The 21,791-nt window shown below is 35.3% G+C and overlaps 1 protein-coding gene across 11 annotated transcripts in view; it reads left to right on the top strand.

Moving 5' to 3' along the window:
- The window catches only part of TMEM161B (transmembrane protein 161B), a 69,251-nt gene that overhangs the window by 11,493 nt on the left and 35,967 nt on the right, over positions 1–21,791 (top strand). For 4 of the 11 annotated variants that reach the window (XM_027100666.1, XM_027100673.1, XM_027100676.1 and 1 more), the window contains exons 2-3: positions 9,254–9,357; positions 20,801–20,884. In XM_027100666.1, coding sequence (XP_026956467.1) covers positions 9,254–9,357; positions 20,801–20,884 — 188 coding nt within the window. Of the gene's footprint in view, positions 1–9,252; positions 9,358–18,040; positions 18,107–20,800; positions 20,885–21,791 lie in introns of those variants that run through there. The other 7 variants (XM_027100669.1, XM_027100668.1, XM_027100670.1 and 4 more) reach the window with 3 other exon arrangements.

The raw sequence follows: 21,791 nt of genomic DNA on the forward strand, positions 1-21,791 counted from the left end.
TTATGTGGAAGAATTTCTCTTCTGGGTGAAATTTAGATAGCCCTCAATTCTATTAAAGAACTTACTGGAAGTAATTGTTTTTAAAAATGCAGCTTGGATTTGTCAGTCATCTACATGTATAAGTTCATCAGACCTTTCTTAAGTTTCTGGACATCCTCTCAGTCACATTGCCAAGATCTTGACCTGGATGCGGTTATTTTTCAAGATCTCTCAAACTTTGTCCACTTTGGTCATTTCTTTGGCTCTCTTGACCAGCTACTTAATTATCCTGCAGCTTTAACCTTTAACTCCACATCTTTCATTTCTCTGATGTTGTACCTGAGTTACTGAGTCATGCAGACTTGTAGTTGCTTGGCAATTATTCATTCAATTCTTCCGTTAACTTTTATGTCAAAATTCTCACGACTTGCTGCCCCTCCCCTCTTTTGGTTTACAGATCAACTCCCCACCCCATCATGGTTTTTAGGGAATGATCTGAGGACTTTGAAATGGTATGTAATGAGTTTTCCAAAATGACTATGTCCAGTGGAAAGCAGGACATCAAAAGTCTTGACCTAGTTTTTCCTTATCCCACCCCAGCCAAGTTATGTAACCTTTGAAGACCTCAGTTTTTCACTTTAATACGTCTCTATACCTTTTGTGCTTCTGTTCAGTAGAACAAGGTCTCATAAAGTTTTACTTTCAACTTAGGCCTTCAGTCTCATCTATTTCTGATTCATAAGCAATACCCACAGTTAACTCCTTTTTAGAATATTTAGCAGCCCCCTTATATTGGTTCCTTCCCTTTTGCCTTAAGTATGTATATTTTCCCCCTTACAAATGTATATTTTTATATGTGAACCTTTCTAGTAACTGTCATATTTTCCTCTTACTGCTTAATTTTTCCAAGGAATAATTATGGCCATTATTCTCATTTTATCTTTACATAATCACTTAAGTTTAATCTTTACCTATTGATACTTTTCTTGCAGAGATAATTATTAACCTCATGCCTAATTCCTTTTTTTTCCTCTAAAAAAATGTTCTTAATTTTGCTCTTGTTTTTGAAGCTGTTTTAGTTTAGGCTTTTATGGTGTTGGTTGGACTATTTCAGCAGGTATCTAATCTAGCTCTTTGCTTCCAATTACTTTTACCCTCCCTCCACTTGATTTTTCCACTGTAGTGGCAGAGTTATCCTTCCAAAATATATTTGGTTTAGTTACTTCCAGGCTTAGGATCCTTGACTTATTTCTGAGTACCTGCAGAAGAGTCCATTTTGGGCAACCCATACCAAAATCTAGCTGTGTGGAACTGCTCATTATTTCAGCTCATGCCATTTACATTCTTGGTACAAATAGGTGTATCTGTCTAAACTTGTATTCTTTTCCTGTCTGACATTGGGATACTACTTTAACCTTGTGACATTGGTTTAGATGTCACCTCTGTGAACAAGTCTTTCCCAGTTCTCTAATGTAGATTTAATCACTCCCTTTCTTGGAATGCTCCCATGACACTGGGCACTGACCTCTACCATACCACTTATCACATGTTATTTGTAGGTGGCATGAGGGGTGGTTAACATTTTAAGAGTTTGATAAAATCAACACGTGATGGAAGAAATAAGTTGTCCTCTCACCTTGATCTTAGATGTGGATTGTTTGCAAGACCTAAGGTAGACTAGATTGTAGCCAAATTAATGGTATTTGCATGTCAAAAGATAGAGAAAATTTTAGATAGGTTTTCGCCTGAAGAAATAGGATTGGAAAGTAGTTTTGTCGTTTGAAAGTCTAGAAAAGCAGTTTAAATAGCCAGAATTGGACATACTTATCCAGAACTATTTAGCGTTGGAGTATTTTATACTCTAGAGGGCTGTTTTGTGTATTTCTTCAGACTTCATTGCTACGTGAATGAAATATCCCTCAATGATGCCTTTTGCTCTGAATCACTACGTACCAAGCAGCCTGTTTATAATTTGACTTCCAGTGTATCATTAAGACAGTAATGGAGTGGAGCACTTAGTGAACTTGAGCATCTGATTCACTTGATAGCTTATGTTTCACTGTATATTAGTTGTTAGAACTCTTACAAATCTGATTATTGCCAGTCTGTCTGATGTAGAATTGGTTGCACCAGAGAAACATGTTCTGTGTGTGTTCTGAATGGCTGAGGATACAGCCAAGGTGGGAGACCTGTGGTAGGGTTGTTAGTCCACTTCCTTGAGTTCCCTTCAGCCTACAACTTTTCTGTCAGTGGCTTTAGGATTCTGCCAGTCACTGAAACTAAAACATCCTGAAATAACCTTTGAGACATTCCTGTTTTATTCTATAGTTGTTTTCCTTCGTGGTCAGTCACACTCAAAAGTCTGATTGGTTTTCTACTGACCAAGTTTTAGTTTTGTTCTTTCCTTCCTAGTTTCAACTGTTTCTACCTTAGTCTTAGGTTTTCTCTTTAATTGCTCAATATATTGCTGTGTCTAATTTTCCTTATATGTTACTTGTATTATTTTACTCTCCTACCCCTGACTGTTTAAAAAGCCTTCCAAGGTGATCTTTATAGACACCTCAGCTCGATGCCTCCTCTTGGTTTTTAAGACTCTTAACAATCTGAAATTCTGTCTTCATCTGATTTCTCACAATTCTTTGTCATATATTAAAGTCTGCTTTGGTTGAGTTAAGCTTTTTGCTGTCCCATGGTTACTCTGTTCACATTTGTCATTTAGCCTGGAAGTCCCTTCCTTGATTTCAGTTTACTCATCCACTCTGTGAAACTTTTGTATTCAATTTTTTGAATTTTTGTAACTGTTGTTCATAGTACTATGCAGTTTTGTGCTCCAACATTGTCTTAATAATATTTGTTGTTACCTAATATGATAATCTTGGATTTTAAGTTCTGTTAAGACAGATTGTTTTGTAGTAGTGTCATTCATTCTTTCAACCCTACTATGTACGTTGAATTATTCTAAATGTCATTGCTCTGAGTATTTGGGTTATAATAGTCAGTGAAACACAGAAGTCCTTTGCCAAGTTTCTAATAATAGCCAGTAAGATATTGGATGTATGTTAGGCAGACAGCCTATATTTGTTAATTAAATTTTTGTTTGCTTTTCTCATTTATAGATATAAATAAATAATTTCTGTAGTGACATAATTTGAATTTATAGATTTTTAACATTGTTTGGCCAAGACCCTAACTCATTTGTCACTATAATATATAGTGATTCTATATAGTTCTTATCACCAACGTAAGAGAGGCTGCACCTCTCCTTCCTGCAGTACTGCTACTACCTTTAGTGCAGTTCCTCCTTTCATACCTGGGCAGTTGTCTTAGTGCTGCTGGGTTATCCCTCATCCAGTCTTTACATGGTATCCAGAGCAACTTTTCTTAAATACTGATCTGGTTATATTACTTTTCATGGGTTTCCTTATTGTTTCCAGGCTAAATTCTAAACCTATAAGTTTTGCGCTTTAGTATCTGGTTTTGGACTACTGTCATCCTATGGGAAGCAGATATCACTGATGGTTCATCAAGCTGATTCCACCGAGTCTTGACTCATGCTTTACTTTCCACAATCCCCTTTCACAGCTTTTTGCCCTCAGTACTCTCTCTCTCTCTTCTCTCTTGCTGTGTTCTCATAGAATCCTCTACCTGTTGTCTCATAACTTTGTATTGTAAGGGTCCATTTACTCTGTTAGTGGACTGGTTGCTCATTGATGTCAGGAACTGTGCTGTTTCTCCCTATTGTGTGCAGGTGGTTCAGTGCCTGAAGTGTGTTACTTGATAAATGTTCATTGAATGCACTGAAATGACTTAGTGCATTCGGTTGGAAATCAGGGGTCTGGGTTCTGGATAAGTCTGTGACTGAGTAGTTCTGTGGTCTTCGCTATTTGGACCCTGACTTCTTCATTTGTAAATTGTACAGAGATGGTTTGCTTAACTGCTCAGTGTGTGAATTCTAAGTTTTATGTGAATCTAGATTGAAATAACAAAGTTCGCCCCTTCTTTACAGTATAAATCATTTGAGCATCTCTAAGAAGTCTGTTTCAACATGTCTAGCTATCACTAAAATATGTAAAAAGTTAAGAAACCGAAAATAGCAACATCATTGGGTAACAGCCTCTTTCTTTTTTTTCCCTTCTTACTTATTCAAGGGGGGTGATAATTAAAACCCTTTGGGTGGTGTGAGTCCCAAGTATGTATGCTGATTTGCCTTCTGATGCTAAACAATGTATACTTTGTTTCAGTCTGTTGTCAACAGCAGAGCTAGTTTAATGAAACAAAACAAAATGTCAACTCCGCCGAGGTTGACATAATATTGTTCCAAGTTTGAATTTTAAAATTGCTGGGACTTCTGTGTTTGATCCCTGGTCGGAGAGCTAAGATCCCACATGTCTTGCGGCCAAAAAACCAAAACATAAAACAGAAGCAATATTGTAACAAATTCAATAAAGACTTTAAAAATGGTCCACATCAAAAAAAAATCTTAAAAAATAAATTGCAAGATGTTTGTTTTTAAGTTTGGGGAGTTTTATTGTCAAGCAAGGTAAAATACTGCTGTTTGATATATTTTATTTCTTGGAGAATTGTTTAATTTTCCTTGGTAAGAATTTTTTTAACCTACCCAGAAACGATTACTAACAAAAATTGAAATGATCATTCTTCTGTAAACTAAAGGCAAATAACTTTTTCTTGCTCTTCATGGCCTCAGGTTAATAGATGTGGAAAGGTTGAAACCTAAGTTGCCCCAGTGTTTCACCCTTCTTGGGTGCTTATGAGCTATTTCATAATTGACTTTCCCCAGTTCCGGTTATCAAGAGAATTGGGGCCTAGGGGCAATGAATCCAGACAGAAACCATCTCTTTGGTCAAGTTATTGTTTTGAGGCCCTAATAAAACCATTAAGGCCACTTGGGTCAATGACCCATATGGTTGTGTGTTTGAGAGTTCAGCCATGATGGACTTTATCGTTTCAGCGCATATCTACCCAGTTTAATAGTTTTTTCTTATGAAATTTATGTTTGTTTATGCTTAAATTTACTTAAGCATTATCTTTTTGTTGTTGTTGTTGTTGCGGTACGAGGGCCTCTCACTGTTGTGGCCTCTCCCGTTGCGGAGCACAGGCTCCGGACGCACAGGCTCAGCAGCCATGGCTCACGGGCCCAGCCGCTCCGCGGCATGTGGGATCTTCCCGGACCGGGGCACGAACCTGTGTCCCCTGCATCGGCAGGCGGACACTCAACCACTGCGCCACCAGGGAAGCCCCTAAGCATTATCTTTTAATTAAAAATAATGAAAAATATTCAGGAAATTTGGTTTTTAAACATTTCAAAAATTCTGTTTTGTATAAACTTAGACATACATAGACATTTAAATTGGTCAGTGAAGGCAGGTTATTTAAATGACTTGTTTTTAAATTTCAAATGATTGTGTCTCTTAGTTAATGAATTGAGTACTTTATATTTTAATATGTTAATCCCTGGCATGAACACTGTAATTGTCAATTGTATAGTAATGTCTCAAAAATTGATCTAAGTTTAGTATTAATAATATATTAAATTGATAACATATAATTCTATAAAATGGTTGCCATTTTGAAAATATATTCCGAGGACTCTTTTCTAAATATGTATGAAAAGGAATAACTTTGGGGACATATATTCCATATAATTTAAAAATTGCTTCTCCAAAAAATTAGGTAGATTCTTGTATTGGGAAAAAAGCAACATATTTTCTTTCAGTACCACATATATAGTCACCTAACAGCTGATTCATTCTCAGAAAGATTTATTGACTTCTATTAGAAAGTTGGAAGAAAACTTCTATTATACAATATATTTAACCCAGTATGTAGATGAGGTTTTGAGAAAGTATTTTCATTTAAAAAGATGGAAATGGCATAGTAAGGTAAATGAATGGAGTGAAGTTACACTTTTCCATTGAATGTTTTTTAGTCAAACATTAACTACAACATTGAGAATGAGTTTGCCTTTCTTGGGGTTGATCTCTTTAGTTCCTCCTTTGCCTCAATGTACCATCAGTCTCTGAATTCTTCAACAATATCCTTAAAATGCATTTTTCTTCTGAGTACCAGAGATAACCACAGTAATTTAAAGTGTCATCATTTCTGGTCTGGATCATTGCAGAAGCCTAGTTGCTATTCTTAATTCTAGTCAGTCCAATTTGCTGATTTTTGATTGTTTTTGCCTTCACATGGTTTACATTCTTCAGTAGTGGGTTTATCAGCAGTTTATGCTTAGTGATTTGGAGTAAGAGGAGAGAGTTTGGCAAGATGCCTCTGTTTCCCAGTTCATCACAGTCCATCATATATATATATCTTCCAGATCAGTCTTTCTGAAATGCCATTTAATACCTGTAGCATTTATTAGGTGTGACTAAGATATGATTTCTGCTATTAAGGAGTTTACACTTTAATAAATTGTTATATATGTTTATGAGAGATTGTACTAGATGACCTTGAAGATACTGTGATACTATCACATTTCTTTCAAGGCTAGATTGAGGTTCTAGTTTTGTCCACAAAACTTTCCCTGGCTAAAAAATTATCTTTTGCTTTTAAGTCTATAATCTCAAATAGACTAACCTTCTGACCTACTTACTAATGTATTTCTTGGCCTTGTTCTGCCTGAAAGAGTTCTTTGTAGCGGCATTCATTGTATGGAGATTGCAGAACTTCTATCACAATCTACATAGAAAATAGGATAGTAAATTCAAGTGATAGGAAATGTGAAAGAAAAAAGGTAAAAATGTAACCTTTGATGTTAGGTGAATGTAAAAATGGTCTGAATCTTAACCCAATTGATAGAATTTAAGGCATTAAAATATGCACAGTGAAACCAGAGTTGAGGCAGGTTTCAAAGGCATTTTAAAAACAGTCCTGTTTAAGAGCCATTTTACTTTTTTAAAGAACAGTAAGTACATTTTTGTTCTCTTTTTAAATTAGGCATTTGTTCTTTTACTAATTGATTTATAAGAACTCTATATAATATCTAACAAGTGGATTATCCCTTTGTGATATGATTTACATATACCTTTTCCCAGTTAGTCTTTTGACATTGTTTATATTGTTTCTCTGTGAATAAATTTGATTTGATTTTTCTTAAAATCTCATATTGTTGGAGCAGTTTTAGGTTTGTAGCAGAACTGATCAGAAGCTATAGAGGGTTCCGTATCCCCTGTCCTGGCATGTGTGCAACCTCCCCCAGTATCAACATCCCACATCATGATAGTGCATTTGTTACAGTGGTGTACAACCTATTGAACAGTTGATGAAACCTGATGTTTGCAAAATTTTTTTGTGTTCTTTTATCACTTAGGAGACATGTCATTTTTTATGGTATGATTCCATTTATTTTGTTTTTTAAATTTATTTTTTATAGAAGTAACATTGGTTATTTTTTGCAAAGTCTCTTGTATTCTTGAAATTAAAAAAAATTATCCCACAATAGTAGTGATAATAATGACAATAGTACTAATTCATATTGACTGCTTACTCTGTAACAGGCACAATTAGTAACCACAGCTTGATTAGTAGGTAGGTTGAATTATTAGCTTCATTTTATAGAAGAGGAAATAGAGGTACAGAATGTTTGAATAACCTGTCCAGAAGGCATGCAGCCAGTAGATGGCAGATTCTGTCCCAGGCAGTTTGGGTCCAGAGTCCATGCTCTTAAACCAGATAAACTATACTACTTTTTAAAAAACATTTTAACATTTTTTTAAATGCACTTGTTTGGCATTGAGGAAGGAATTCAACTTTATTTTTGGACTGCTTAGATAGAGGAAGAGCCAACAAAGAGGAGTATAAAGAAATGGTCATCTAGGTGGGAGTAAAGCAAGGGATTTGGTAGACCTTGTTGGGATTCTGCTGAGATTTAAGATAAGGAAGGATAATTTGGCAAGGTGAAGTGATTGTGATTGTAGGTGTTTTAATGGAATGGGCTGAAGCAGAAGTCAGATGGGAACTGTGTGGGCATATGAGAACATAGAAACAGTGAAAACAAGTCTTTTGCAAAGTGGCTACGTATTTGAAGAAGGGAAGGGCTGTAGAATAAGAGAAAATTATTGGTATTTTTTAGAAAGGTGAAAGGTGTTAAAATGCTGATAGGAAGGATTTAAATAGAGAAGAGATTAAGGAAGATACTGGAGGGAAGCTATTCATTGATTAAGTTTCCTGAAAATCAATGAGAGGATTTGCTCTGAAGCATAGATAGAGGGATTTGCTTTATACTGAAGATGCTCTGTTATTTCTAGAGGGTGTGGAAGAAGAAGGGTGCAGATGCAAGTGATTGTGAGCTTGTCCATGGCAAGTGAGAGTTCTCATTTGATGCTGTTGTTTTTCTCTCTGTGAACTGGAAGATGTTCTCTACTGAGTAGAGAGTTAGAAGTTTGGGGGGGCGGATAAATTAGGAGTTAGGGATTAGCAGATACAAGTTACTATATATAAAATAGGTAAATAACAAGGTCCTATTGTATAGCACAGGGAACTATATTCAATATCTTGAAATAACCTATAATGGAAAAGAATATGAAAAAGAATATACGTGTGTGTATATATGTATGTATGTATAACTGAATCACTTTGCTGTGATTGTAAATCAACTATACTTCAATAAAAAGAATTTTTTAAAAAAGTTTGAGGAAAGTTGGAGGTGTGAGGAGATGGGAGAAGGTTTGAATTAGGTATTACGGAGAACAAGAGAGGGATTGATGAGAGCAAACTACGGGCATTTTTGGACCTTGTTGAAGGCCCACCCACTGGAAGTTGGTGATGACAGTATTAATTAAAATTTTTTTTCTAGTGACTTTCAGGCCAGTTCTTCCATCACACTTACTATAGTTAATGCTCTTTAGTCATTCACTACCACCCTAGAATTTAAAAAAATGCATACTGCTTTTAGACCTAGCCAAGGTAGTGTTTTAAGTGTGTTGAATAGAGTAACTTTGGAGAACGATGAAAAAAACAAAATCACCATTTTTCACTTCATTTTGGTACACTTAAGTAATGGAGAACGTTTCTTGGGAATAGATTTTGAATGTGTATGCTACTTTAACTTGTAGAGGATTATGAGAGGGGATCATGTATTTTAAATTTAAACATATGTGGTCTTGAATACCTAAATGGCAGAATAATATGTATTTTGGTAGTAAATCCATCTTTCTTAAAGTATAATTTTCAAAATGTATAGAAAGCTTTTCAGCAGTGTCCTCAAATCTAAATTCGTTCATTGTTAAACTTGTTTGTTTGTTTCTTTACACAGGGTGTGATAGGTATACAGCTGGTTGTTACCATGGTGATGGCCAGTGTCATGCAGAAGATTATACCTCACTATTCTCTTGCTCGATGGCTACTCTGTAATGGCAGGTAAGGCAAGGATAGGCTGATTCTGACTGGCACTTTCAAATCTTTGTTTAGTTTACCAGGCTGATTAACTTCCTAGAAGTTAAGTGCTAATTCCAATTTTCTAAAAACATGAAAAAAGAAAATAATGAGGAAAATCTAGCTTCCTTATTTCTCTTACTTGAGATATTAGTAGTTTATCTGTTTAGTACAAAGGTAATTGGGTCATGGTCAAGAATTTAGTCCCTTCCTTCTCTATCCCTTTCTGTCCATGGCCACTGGAACTATCACATGACTTTTCTAGTTACCTTTAACAAAAGTTGGTCAACAAGAGGAAGAGACTATAAATCGAAGTGCTTAAATATTTTTACCATTGTTGGAAAAAAGTGATTCAAAGCACATATCCTATTATTGGTGACTTACTTGAGAGTTATGAGAATTAGGGGCCCTTTTTTTACTGAAAATAATTTTAAACTTTAATTTAGTAAGGAGGCGATGAAGTTGTTTTGTAGGATTTTAATTTTGTTTACTGCACTTTAAGCTTACTACTGTCCCCTCCTTCTGCAGAGGAGGTAAGTTACCTTGCTGAAATTTGTACAATAAAAGAATAAAATCAAAAGTAAAGAAGTTAAATATAGGAGGTGTAGTGAGGCAAAAGCCGTAAAACTCTGCATACAGAAATACATGCCACAATCTTGTATAATTCTGAAAGGTAAATTATAGATTTGGTACCATGACTATAGTTTTACTCCAATTATTTGTCTCTAATAAATAACCGAATTCTATTATTGATTTGTATATCAGTTTTCTTTTGTTTATTAGACCGTTTGAAGTTAGAAAGCAATGGATAGCTATTATCCTCGTAATGATTTCATATATTGCAAGACCAATAATAAGCAATTCTATCCATAAAGCTTAAATTTATTTTCTAGTTTCAAGTATATTCTTTTTCTCTAATGCTTTATACTTTTTCCATATCAGTGTTTAAATAGGAAAATATTATTTAGACTGCTTAAAAAGTTTTTTTGAATACTGATAGGCACACACGTGTGTGGAATGCGTGAGAGAACAGCAGTTTAAAAATGTGTATTTTATTAGCAAAGTAAATAATGACTAAAGTTTTAGTAAAGTTAAATAAAAGCTTCATCAAAGCTATTTATAAGTGAAAAAAGTAAATCATCTGTGACTAGTTTTTAACTGTGTACGTTTATGCCCTGTGCAATCTTGCTTCCTTTTTTTGCTTAGCAAAAACCCTTTTTCGTAGATCATGAAAGAGGGTGAACATCTGCTGGAAAATACCATTAATTCTAAATAAAAGGAATCTGAATTAATAAACTAAGTAAAATACATATTAAGGTAGCTTGTTTTCTACTAAGAATTGCACACTTGTAGATTTTGTTTATGATGAGTCTCCAGGGAGACTTCCAGGTCTCTTTCGGCTTTAAAGATCTTTGCAGTCATGTGCCTTTTTAGTCTATAGGCAACTTCTACTTTCTCACATAATCTGCATTGCATTTGTTTCTATAAAACTAAAACTTCAGAACTTGAAAACTGATTCTCTTTGTTAATACTGGAACAATATATTTAAAATCTTTACTCATTTGACAAGTATGTGTCATAAGTATATATATTGCTAATTTGAAGAGGTGCTCAACCTTCAAAAATAAACGTGAAGTTGATGTTTTTCGTGATCTTGATTTGCTTTTATAAATAGATTAACTTTAGTGGTAATTAATGCTGTCTCTAATTCCAAATCAGGTTCCAAGGATGCCAATCAGGATTTTCTAGTAATAGTTACTCTTCTGCTGCAGTTAGTTTCATTTCCTTTCTGTTTTTGTTTGTTTTGCTCTGTGTTCTTAAGATCATCTATTTTTCTTTAATATTAATTCTGAAATTTTTAGGTCATGAAGCTATATTGCTCCATGTTGTTGCCTAACTCTGTTGAATAAGAATATTGATTTTATCATTTTGGGATAATTATTGTTTTGCCAACCTTTTGTGATATGAAATGATACTGTTTTAATACTAAGAAAATCTAAAATCTCTGCTAAATTGCTTATGTAAAAATATTATTGATCAGAAACGACAGTTTGCATTTTAAACCATATGATGTGGCTGAGTTGAAGGAGAAAGATCTGAGGGCCTTCTGAGATTATCGGCTCTAAAATACTTGAAGAAATTTAAAGGGAGAGGCTTATGAGGACTTTTAAAATTATGAATAGTGTAGGATGGTTTGGGAGTGACTATATTGAATAGCTATTTAATAGAACTATTCAAGTGAATAGATGTGTAGATACCACGATAGGTTAATCATGGGTATGACAGAAGAAACTTCTTTTTAGTTTCGGTATCTGTCGACTTAATATTTATTCCACTAGTATATCTTCAAATTGTAAGTATTCATATTTTCCTTAAAAGTTATGGCTTCTCTTTTTATCATGTAAATTAGTTTCTGTCCATATCTCTCATCAACCTCTGTCTCTTTTAGAATGGAAGGTGTGAAGTGGCACCTGTTTGACTTATGTTGACTTAATGAGTAAGCCTGCCAATTTCCTGAAGAAGTCAGTACCTTGAAGGAATTAGCAGTTTTTGCTTATAAATTAACCTGCTGATTTTTTATGTTAAAAATTGAGTAGTTTTCTAGCTCTTGTTAAATAACATTTATATATTGTAATTAGTATTGTAGATATCTAGTTTTCAAAAAAATAATGCATAGTCTTTAGCCTGGTTTAATTCCATTAATATTACCTTTACAGTGTTATAGAACTTTGTACTGATAAAATTTTTATTTCTGTTATCTCATTTGGATCTCTACACTCTGAACTTGGAAGAAGGAGATGTATTGGGATATGTTATGACCTCAGAAATCTTGGTGTCTGAACTTAATAAAAGTTTCTCACTCAGTTCCTCAGACAGGAATCAGGGTCAAATGGGGGTACCTGAGAGGGGTCAGTCAGGCAGCTCTCTGTGTAGATCCTTCACAAAATGATGATTCAAGGATTCAGCTATCCTTCAGGTGGTTACTTAGGGATTCTAGGCTTCTTCTGTCTTGTGGCTCCTTTGTTCCTTCTGCTGCTTGGAGTCCTTCTATTAGATGCTATGCCGGTTGGCAAGTAGAGAGAGAGTGGGCTATGGATTTTTCAGGAGATTCTAGGGGCCAAGCTTAGAAGTAGATATATCATTTTTGCCCACATTACATAGTCTGGAGCCCTATGACTGGTTAAGGCCAAAGTGCACAACAGGTTGGGAAATACACTTTTCATTGTACCTAGGAAGTAAAAGCAGGATTGGTAAGTGCCTAGTCCTTCTTTGCTGTAGGTGATATTGTCTCCACTTTTTTTTTTTTTTTTTTTTTTGCGGTACGCGGGCCTCCCACTGTTATGGCCTCTCCCGTTGCAGAGCACAGGCTCCAGACGCGCAGGCTCAGCGGCCATGGCTCACGGGCCCAGCCGCTCCACGGCATGTGGGATCTTCCTGGACCGGGGAACAAACCCATGTCCCCTGCATCGGCAGGCGGACTCTCAACCACTGCGCCACCAGGGAAGCCCATGTCGCCATTTTTACAGATGAGAAAATTTTACTCCTGTTTACATACTGAAAAATGAAACAGATCCAGGCCTTTTACCCTGGAAGTCTGATTCATAGTCTAGTAATTATTTGATTTATGGCTGCTCATCAAATTCCAGACCCTTGTCCTGGAACAGACATACTTGAACCAAGGTTTGAATTTGGTGGAGTTGAACTTTTCTACAACCACTGTGACTTCTGCTGGCAGTTTATAGAGTAATTTATTGAAGGTTTTCTTTTCTACCTTTTTTCCCTAGCTGTGCTTAGCCTTCTAGAAGATATCCTCAGGTTATAAGCAGTATATGGTTTCTCTTTACTTACTTACTCTTTACTTATTCTTCTGGCTTCTCTAGGATTACAGTCACCTTTTATTCTAAGTTAAAAGGCACATCAGCATTTTTCTGATTACCAAAATCATGCTAAGTGTGAAGAAGAGTTTAAGAAATATCATCTGTTACAATTATACCTCTCCTCACCATTTGAGATTAAATTTATTCCACATTACTAAATTATAATTATTTTGTATTGCATTCTTCCAGTTTTTTTAATAGACAAATGTTTTTCTTCTAGAAAATGTTATTAGTTCTCCTTGTTTTACATGCCTTTTTATATAACTATCAGACTGTTGAGCCATTCCTGCTTTAACAAGAATTTAAGTAGCAAAATTTTTCTTGCCATAACCTGTGAGCAAGTATTACCGACCTTGAAAAACTCAGGTGCAAAGAGTCTAGTGCTCTTAGGTTGCTCTACTCTCTCCTTCCTCCCCAAAGGAAAGAAAAATTGTGGAAAGTTGGTTTCTCTTTACCTTTACTGTGAATTGCTTTCCCTAACGCAAGGAACATTCGTTCTAACCATTGCTCAGGTTGCCTAAAGACGTTAGCTCTTTATCATGTCCAGCATACCACTGATTTGTAGCCAAAGTATTCTCTACTTTCTAATGTAATTAAAGTTCGTTTTTGTTTTGAAGTTTGCTTGGCCCCTCTTTTCATGGAGAGGTAAGTGATAGGTTACATTCTTTGTACATTTGAATAGTGGGTTTTGCATGAGGAGTAGGATTTTGCTTTTTCTCCCTTATAGCTTCCTTGCTGAACCTGCTTTCCATTTTCCTGATTGTTCAGCTCAAACCTTATGCATTTTTCTCTACCCCTTTATTCCCCTAGGCTCTCACTTTGGTCAGCTACTTCCCTTCATATGTCCCTGACTCAAAATATATTACGGTTGGATTTATTCTGATTTTGTCTCATCCTATATTGGGTAAAGAAGGTGTGAAAACACCCTATTCAATTGCTCTTAACTCTTTTTGCCTGTTGCCTGATCCAAGAATTTACAAATTTCCTTTGGTGAGAGAAACCTACTATTCAAATGCACAGTAGGTGGGACCTATGACCTAAGGGAAAGGTTTAAACCTTAAGCTACTACCCTTATGGAATGCCTGAGTCCTTGCTTTCCTCCCTTAGCTGTCTTAACTTCCAGCTCCAGAATGTCATGATATTCTAGTAAAGTTTCCAATAAATAACAAGAGAATGTATATGTATAATAAATGATACTTTAGTTACTTGTACTGAAAGGTTTTCTAGGTTTTAGGTGGTGTTTGTTTTCCCTTAGTGTTTTTTTTTTTTTCACTTCTAAATTATTATTTAGAGATTTAGAATGGAGACTAAAACTATGTTGTGGCCTATGTTGTGAAAGAGTTTTGTATGATTATTTATGTGTTAAAGTTTTTTTAGCTTTCTCTCAATACTAAGCTTTTCCATATTTGTTCATGTTCAGATTTTCATTTTAAATTTCTGAAATTTTTACTTCTAAAAATTTTTAAGTAGTTTGCTTGAAATGGCATCGCTGCTTAAATTTTTTTTAAAGAATCTAGGTCAGTACATTCTGTATTTTCTGGTATATGTTTTTTCAGTGCTCTTGAACTGCCTTAGTAAGAAAGGTTGTAGCCTGATATTACTTTGTGTAAAAGGTTTATGCAAGAAAATTATTGAAAAATTATTTCAGTGATTTAGTGGAGTATAACACCAAGTTGGCTTTGTTATCTGAGACACTGCTGACAGTCTGAATATAAGTGAAAATAGCCAAAGCAAATGTCATAAAACACAATTTAACTTAAATGTAAGAGGTTCAGTTTTGTAGTGAGATTCTATTAATACTTACTGTTTTTAAATTTTTTTCTATTACTAACACAATACATGCCTATGATGTAGAAAAAGATGGTAAATTGATAAAAAGGAAAAATAAGAGGCAGCAAACTATATTCCTCTCAGCTAAAGACAATCTCTGTGTAAATTTTGTTGTATTTCCGTCTAATTTTTTCTATTCATATTTTCCCCTCATGGATGTGATTATTTCATGTGTAATTTTACATCATGCTTCTTTTGCTTAACATAAAGCATTTTTCTCTAATTGTGGTTTTGTAACCGTTATTTAACATCGAATCTAAGGCTGATAAACTTTTATATCTGTCTTCTAAGCCCATATTTGAAAGGCCTAGTGCATCAGGGGCAAGCAGATTGCAATTCATTTTGCAAAGGAAAAGACCAAAAATTGAGACCAGAACTTAAAGTATAGTAGATGGGAATCATATGATATGAAATCAAACTGTGTATGAAGCATTGACTGTTGAAGAAAATTGTGCAGCTGTACCTTTAGGTTTTACTTTGAATTCATGTCCTTAGATGGCTACTACATGCTACCTGGCAGTCTTTGTGTGTTCCACTTCTCAGACAGCTTTTTCAACCCAAATCCTCTCTTCATTTATACATGCCTGCCTCAGCCTCACTCTAAGCTCTTGAAACTGGAGCCTGTTGCTCTCATCTTCATGCCATCAAACCCACAACCCTTGTTACACGTGCAGCCTCTCTTTGTTTTTTTTTTTAATGTTTATATATTTTAATTTTGGCCTATGGAGGAGGTATCCTGCTATCAAGACCTAACTCCAGCATTTGTGATCTATATCTCATTCCCTCTAACCTTCACCCTGACTTTTTTTCTTTGGCATTAATTTCTTTCCTCTCTTCTTTGCCATTAATTGCTTCCTTTCTGTTGGATTATTCCTGTTAGCACACTTTTTTTTTTAAGGTCTCCCATTAAAAATAATAGCAACAACAAATAAGAGTCACAACTCTGCCTCCCTTCCTTCTTAAAAAACAAAGCCCCTCCCATATCTATTCCTTAGTTTGGGGCCTATTTCCCTGTTTTCCATCAACGCTGAATTTGTTACATACTTGTCATGAACTGGATTTTCCCACTTCCTTAGTAACTATTTAGCCTTCTACCATGTTTTATTTTCCCCTTAGGTGACCTTATTCATGCCTGTGGATTTAAATACCACAATTATGTAATAGCCCCAGGTTATCTGTGAGCTCTTGATTCTAATATACAGTAGCCCTCTTGATATTTTCACTTCATGTCTCATAGGTACTTAAAAACTCAGCATGTTTAAATTCTTGATTTCTTCCTGCTCTACTCCATGTCAGAAAATGTGCCACCATCTTCCTCAAATCAGAAGTGTAAATATTATCCTTCATTCCATCCTTTCTTTCCATTCCTTACCTTATTGATTCTGAAATATATTTCCGTGCTATTCTTGCCTTGTTCTAATTCACAGAGCAGTAAAAGAAATCTTAAAATGTAAATCAAGTTATTTCTCTTGCTTTGAAACCATTATTTTAGCATAAAATCTACACTCCGTATGGACCCAAGAGGCTTTGCATGACCTGTTCCCTGTTATCTCTTCAGCCTTCCTCATGTGTTTCTCCTTGTACATGGTGCTACTGCCTCCTTGCCCTTTTGGTTACTGCATTGTTCTGAGTTTCATGCTTTTGTGCTTTTGGACATACTCTTCTCTGCCTGGAATGCTCTCGCACTCCATTCTTATTCTTTAGTTTGCTGGGCAAATGTCATCTCAGAGAGGTTTTGTAACCTAATACCTTAAGGCTTGTCTCTCATTCTCACTAAGTATATGATTCTTTTGTGTAGTATCCAGTATATATGATGTTTGTCTTTTTAAATATTGGTTAAATTCTGCCCCAACTGAAATATAAACATCAAGAAATCAGGGACTTTGGCTTTGTTATGGGTGATTATATTTCCGTTGCCTGGCAGAGTACTTGACCGTAGTGGGCTCCATAAATGTCTGATAGATCAATGGGTGGATGGATGAATGGGTAGATGGATAGATAGATGAGTAACAGACTGAAAGTGTCCCTGAGATCACTCAGTACTTTTAGATTCTAGCTTTGAACAGTAATTGTTACTAATGAAGATGACCTGAACATAATAAATGCAATTCATTTTAGGAAAATGGATTCACAAAATAAGATTAAACAAGTTTGAGAATATTTTAAAAGAAAGTGGGTCCTAGAAAATGTAAGGGTCTTATAATATTTTATTATTACAGGACTCTAAATATAACTTAAGTTTTCCTATAGTACTAAGAGTCTTTCACTGATAATTATTTCTCAAAGAAATAAACAACTAATTTTAGTCTTTATAAATGAGTTATTGCTTATGTGTTCTCCTAAATGTTATACAGTCAATCCTCATTATTTGTAGATTCTCTACTTGTGATTTGCCTACTTGCTAAAATTTATTTGTAACCCCAAAACCCATACTTGTGGTGCTTTCAAGGTCATTTATAGACATATGCAGAGTGGTAAAAAATTTGAGTGGCCTGTTCCCAGCTGAGGCCCAGGTTCCTAGCTGAGGCCTTCTTGTTGTACCTCTCATGTTGTAAACACGTATCCTTTTTGTGGTCTATTTAGTGCCATGTTTTTCATCTTTTTGCTTTTTGTTTGTGACTTTGCTGTTTAAAATGGCCCCCACATGTAGTGCTGAAGTGCTTGATATCTAGTGTTCCTAAGCACAAGAAGGCTGTGATGTGCCTTATAGAGAAAATTCACTAGAAATATTCACAGAAATCAGGAAAATACTATACTTATGATTACAGTTATTAGAAAAGCTTTGCTCACACATGAGTTTTATTACTGTTGGCCATGAATTTAGTATTAGTGATTCAACAGTATATATTAAATAAGGTACTTTAAACAGAAACACACATAAAACAAGGGTGTGTATTGATTGATTGATGAAGATGTTGTGACCAGAGGCTCGTGGGAACCTAACCCTGTATTTCCCCTAGGAACAATGGTTCAGTGTTCGCGGCGACTTTATAGAACATAACTACCGCGAATAACAAGAATCGACTGTAAGTTAAAATTCTGGACTTCAATCGAAATTTCAGGAAGTGCCTCCTTACCCGTGTTAAGTATAGTTTAGGGAATTTTGGGTTGGGATATATATATTTTATTTTAAAACCCTTAAACTAAGAGGAGAACTGAATTCATTCATTGATCCTTTTTGAGCACTTACTATATGCCAGTCACTGTACTAGTTTTGAAGTATACAAAAACAAGTAAGTCATAAAATCTTCACTCCAAGAATCTGTCAGCTAGGGGAATATTCCATTTTAACCTAACCGGTCTGATACCAATTGCAAATCAATTTTGACACTAACTACCTGGAGTTAGCACAGATCCCACAGGTTAAAGGCAAAGTCCTCCATAAGAATGCCAGCTGCTTCAGATGCCAGCTGCAAGTTCTTTGGATCCCTGGGCCATACTCTGACAACCAGCTACTGGCTACCAATTAGGGCATTCCCATGACCCCCTCAGATTCAATAATTCTGTATAACAACTAGAACTCAGGAAAGTGCAGTGATTACAGTTTTATTATAAAGATTACACATCGGATGGCGTTTGGGAAGGAGCAGTTTCCATGTCCTGTCCCTGTGCAATCAGGGCATGTCACCCTTCAGGCACTTTCGTGTGTTTAACAGCTAGGAAGCTCCTCTGAGCTTCTGTGTCCAGAGATTTTATGGAGTTTCATTACATAGGCATGATTTTTAATCAATGGCCACGTGATTGAACTTAATCTTCAACCCCCTTCCTCTTCTTGGAGGTCAGCTGGCTGAGAGTTCCAACTCTAATCATGTGGTTGGTATTTCTGGTGACCTGCCTCCCTTCCAGAAGCTATCTAGAGGTCCCCCCTGAGTCCCCACATTAGCATAACAAAGACTCCTTTATCAGTCAGAAAATTTCAAGGGCTTTTTAAACTCTGTGCCAAGAAATGGGGACAATGACCAGGTATATTCTTTATTATACCACAGAGAGACTGCCTTATAAACCATCAAAGGTAAATTAGGAGTTTGCCAGTAGTAGCATAGGTGTTCACAAGCAGAGAGAAGAATATATGCAGAAATGCCAAGGGATGAAAGAATTTGTGGAATAAAGGTCATTTAGTCTAGGTAGAATGTCATGTACAAAAGGAGAATTCTTGAAGGTGAGTCTGGTGAAGCAGACAGTAGTCAGATTGTAAAAGGCTGTGAAAATAGGAGGTCACAAACTCTATATTTGGCCTTGTAATGTGTATTTTAGCTTTAATGCAAACGTTTAAAAGTATACAACGAATATAGACAGAATAATATCATGAATATATAACAAATATAATAAGCTCCTGTGTATTCATCACAATAACTGGTAGCCAGTTTGTTTCATCTATGCTCCCCTTCATCTCTGCTTCCCCCCAACATTATTTTGTAGCAAATATTATTATTATTTCATTTGTAGATATTTCAGTGTATATCTCTAAAATATATGAGCTTTTTAAAAATTACTGTAATCCCATTATTAACAGCAAAAATTTTTTAACAATAATTTCTTTACATCATTAAATATCCAGTTATTACTCAAATTGCCAGTTCAGCAGTATTTTTAAAACAGCAAATCAGCAGTAGCATTTTTTAAAAATTGGGGTATTTCACTTTAAAAATCTAGATTTTTGTGGTTGAAAACTTGAAAGATCTATCAATACTAGGGGTCTTGTTTCTTTTTAGTAACAGCAGGACCTTGGTCAGAGTCCTTGCCTAACTGCCTTACTCACTGCTTTACTCTGAGGAGTCTTGGAAAGGATTTACGCAGGCATATATACCTTGATAGGATTTGCATTATGAAAAAATAAATAAAGGTGGGATCAGAATGCCTTTAGTCCAGGGGAAAGGAAGGGGAGGTTTGCCATAGTCAGAGGTAGAGAGGAAGATACGCTGAACTAAGGTCCTTTCAGGGAAGTAGGCAAGTTTAGAATTTTAAGAGTTAAAGAACCAAATTAATGATAGTATGTGGAAAGGGCATATTGAAGGTAAAACCCAAATATCAAATTTAGGTGGCCGGCAGAAAGTTCACGTGAGACAGGAAATTGAGAATGACCAGGTGGGGGCTTGGGAAGGAATAACAATGACCTGTTTGGCTGTTTTGACTGGCTGGTGGGGGTAATAAATACAGTCAGTTGTTTTTGGAGCCCTAACTGAAGAGGATTAGCTATAGCCAAGAGTAAAGGGTTTTGTAAATACAGCAATTCACTTGAATCCTTATACACATAAAGTTCGCGAATTCTCCAACTAAATTAAAGGGAGGAAAGAAAGAAAAGGAAAGCAAAGACTACTTTGTAGTTTTGAGGGCATTCAAAGGACTCTCTTTTTAATACAAGTAACAATTCCTTCCGTGTAATGGGTGGAGAATTCTAATGTGCTTCTGTCAGCTTGCCTGCAGGGTTTGTTAAAGTAAGCCAGTATGATCTTAATATATATTAATACACTGTCAGTTGTAAGAAAAATACCTACAAACAACATTGCAGGGTCTGGCATCTAGTAAGTGCTGGTAAGTGGTTGCTGGATTTGAATCTAAACCTTTTAAGACTTAAGCAGTAGTATCTGCTTCAGATTAGAGTTTTTCACCTGATATTTCCCTGCAGTGTCTTCACAATTAGGAAACTCAAATATTTGTAGAATAAGTGAATAATTCTGGTGATCTTAATTCTTTATTTAAAAGAATTACTTTTTTCTTAGTTTGCGATGGTATCAACATCCTACAGAAGAAGAATTAAGAATTCTTGCAGGAAAGCAGCAAAAAGGGAAAAGCAGGAAAGATAGGTAAGTTATACTGTCAAGCTTGTAAGGTGTCAAATATTTAATAGAATTTATGTAAATATATTTTGATACTTTGGTTAAAGGAACATTTACAGATTATGCTATAAACAGTTGGTAAATCTGAGATCAAAATCCATGATCTAAAATAATATTGAATCACCCTTTAAGAGCACCCAATGTGTATTAATCTAATATATAAGCAAAAAAGTGACTATTTTACTTAAGAATTGTTAGTGGGGGATTGAATAGGGGAGACCTGTAACCCATGTCTTTACAACTCATTTAAAGATACCAATTGGTCTGGGTTCTTTTCCAGATTTTGCTACCACTCAGATACTGGGCAAATTCATTTGCTTTTTACCTCTGTTTTCTCATTTTTTAAATAAAAGGGGTAGACAGTATTAACTTCTTAGGTCCCATTAGGCTCTTGAGTATTATACTTAAAGTTTCTGAAGAAAACTGCCTGCTAATAAACCTCACTGAATAGACCACAGCAGCCTAATCTGTGAAGTAGAAGGACCAAACATAGTAGCTGTGAAAGATTCTTCCAGCTTTAAAATTTTGTATCCCTATTTATATTGAATTTTCAAGGAAAGTGCATGTTCGTTAGCCTCTCTAAATGGGCCTTAGTTTCCTTAGCTGGGGAGGACTTCTTAGGCTCTGATTCTGTGATTCTAATATATTATAAAATGTCAGTGACAACATATTGTCACCAAATTCCTCATGTATATCATAAAAATTCTATTAATGTGGGCTAATGGATTTATGGATGCTAAAAAAAATTCTTTGAAGATTAATGATTATTTGACATGAAATTGGAAGTTTGAAAAGGCTGTCTTTTCTGATCTTGCTACCATTTTCTTTTTCACTTATCATTACAAATATACCTTGAAGCTCATTGGAATATTAA

This window comes from Aethalodelphis obliquidens, unplaced genomic scaffold (assembly GCF_003676395.1).
Source record: "Aethalodelphis obliquidens isolate GAN/ISIS:26980383/991018 unplaced genomic scaffold, ASM367639v1 scaffold4, whole genome shotgun sequence".
In the NCBI taxonomy this organism is placed as follows: Eukaryota; Metazoa; Chordata; class Mammalia; order Artiodactyla; family Delphinidae; genus Aethalodelphis; species Aethalodelphis obliquidens.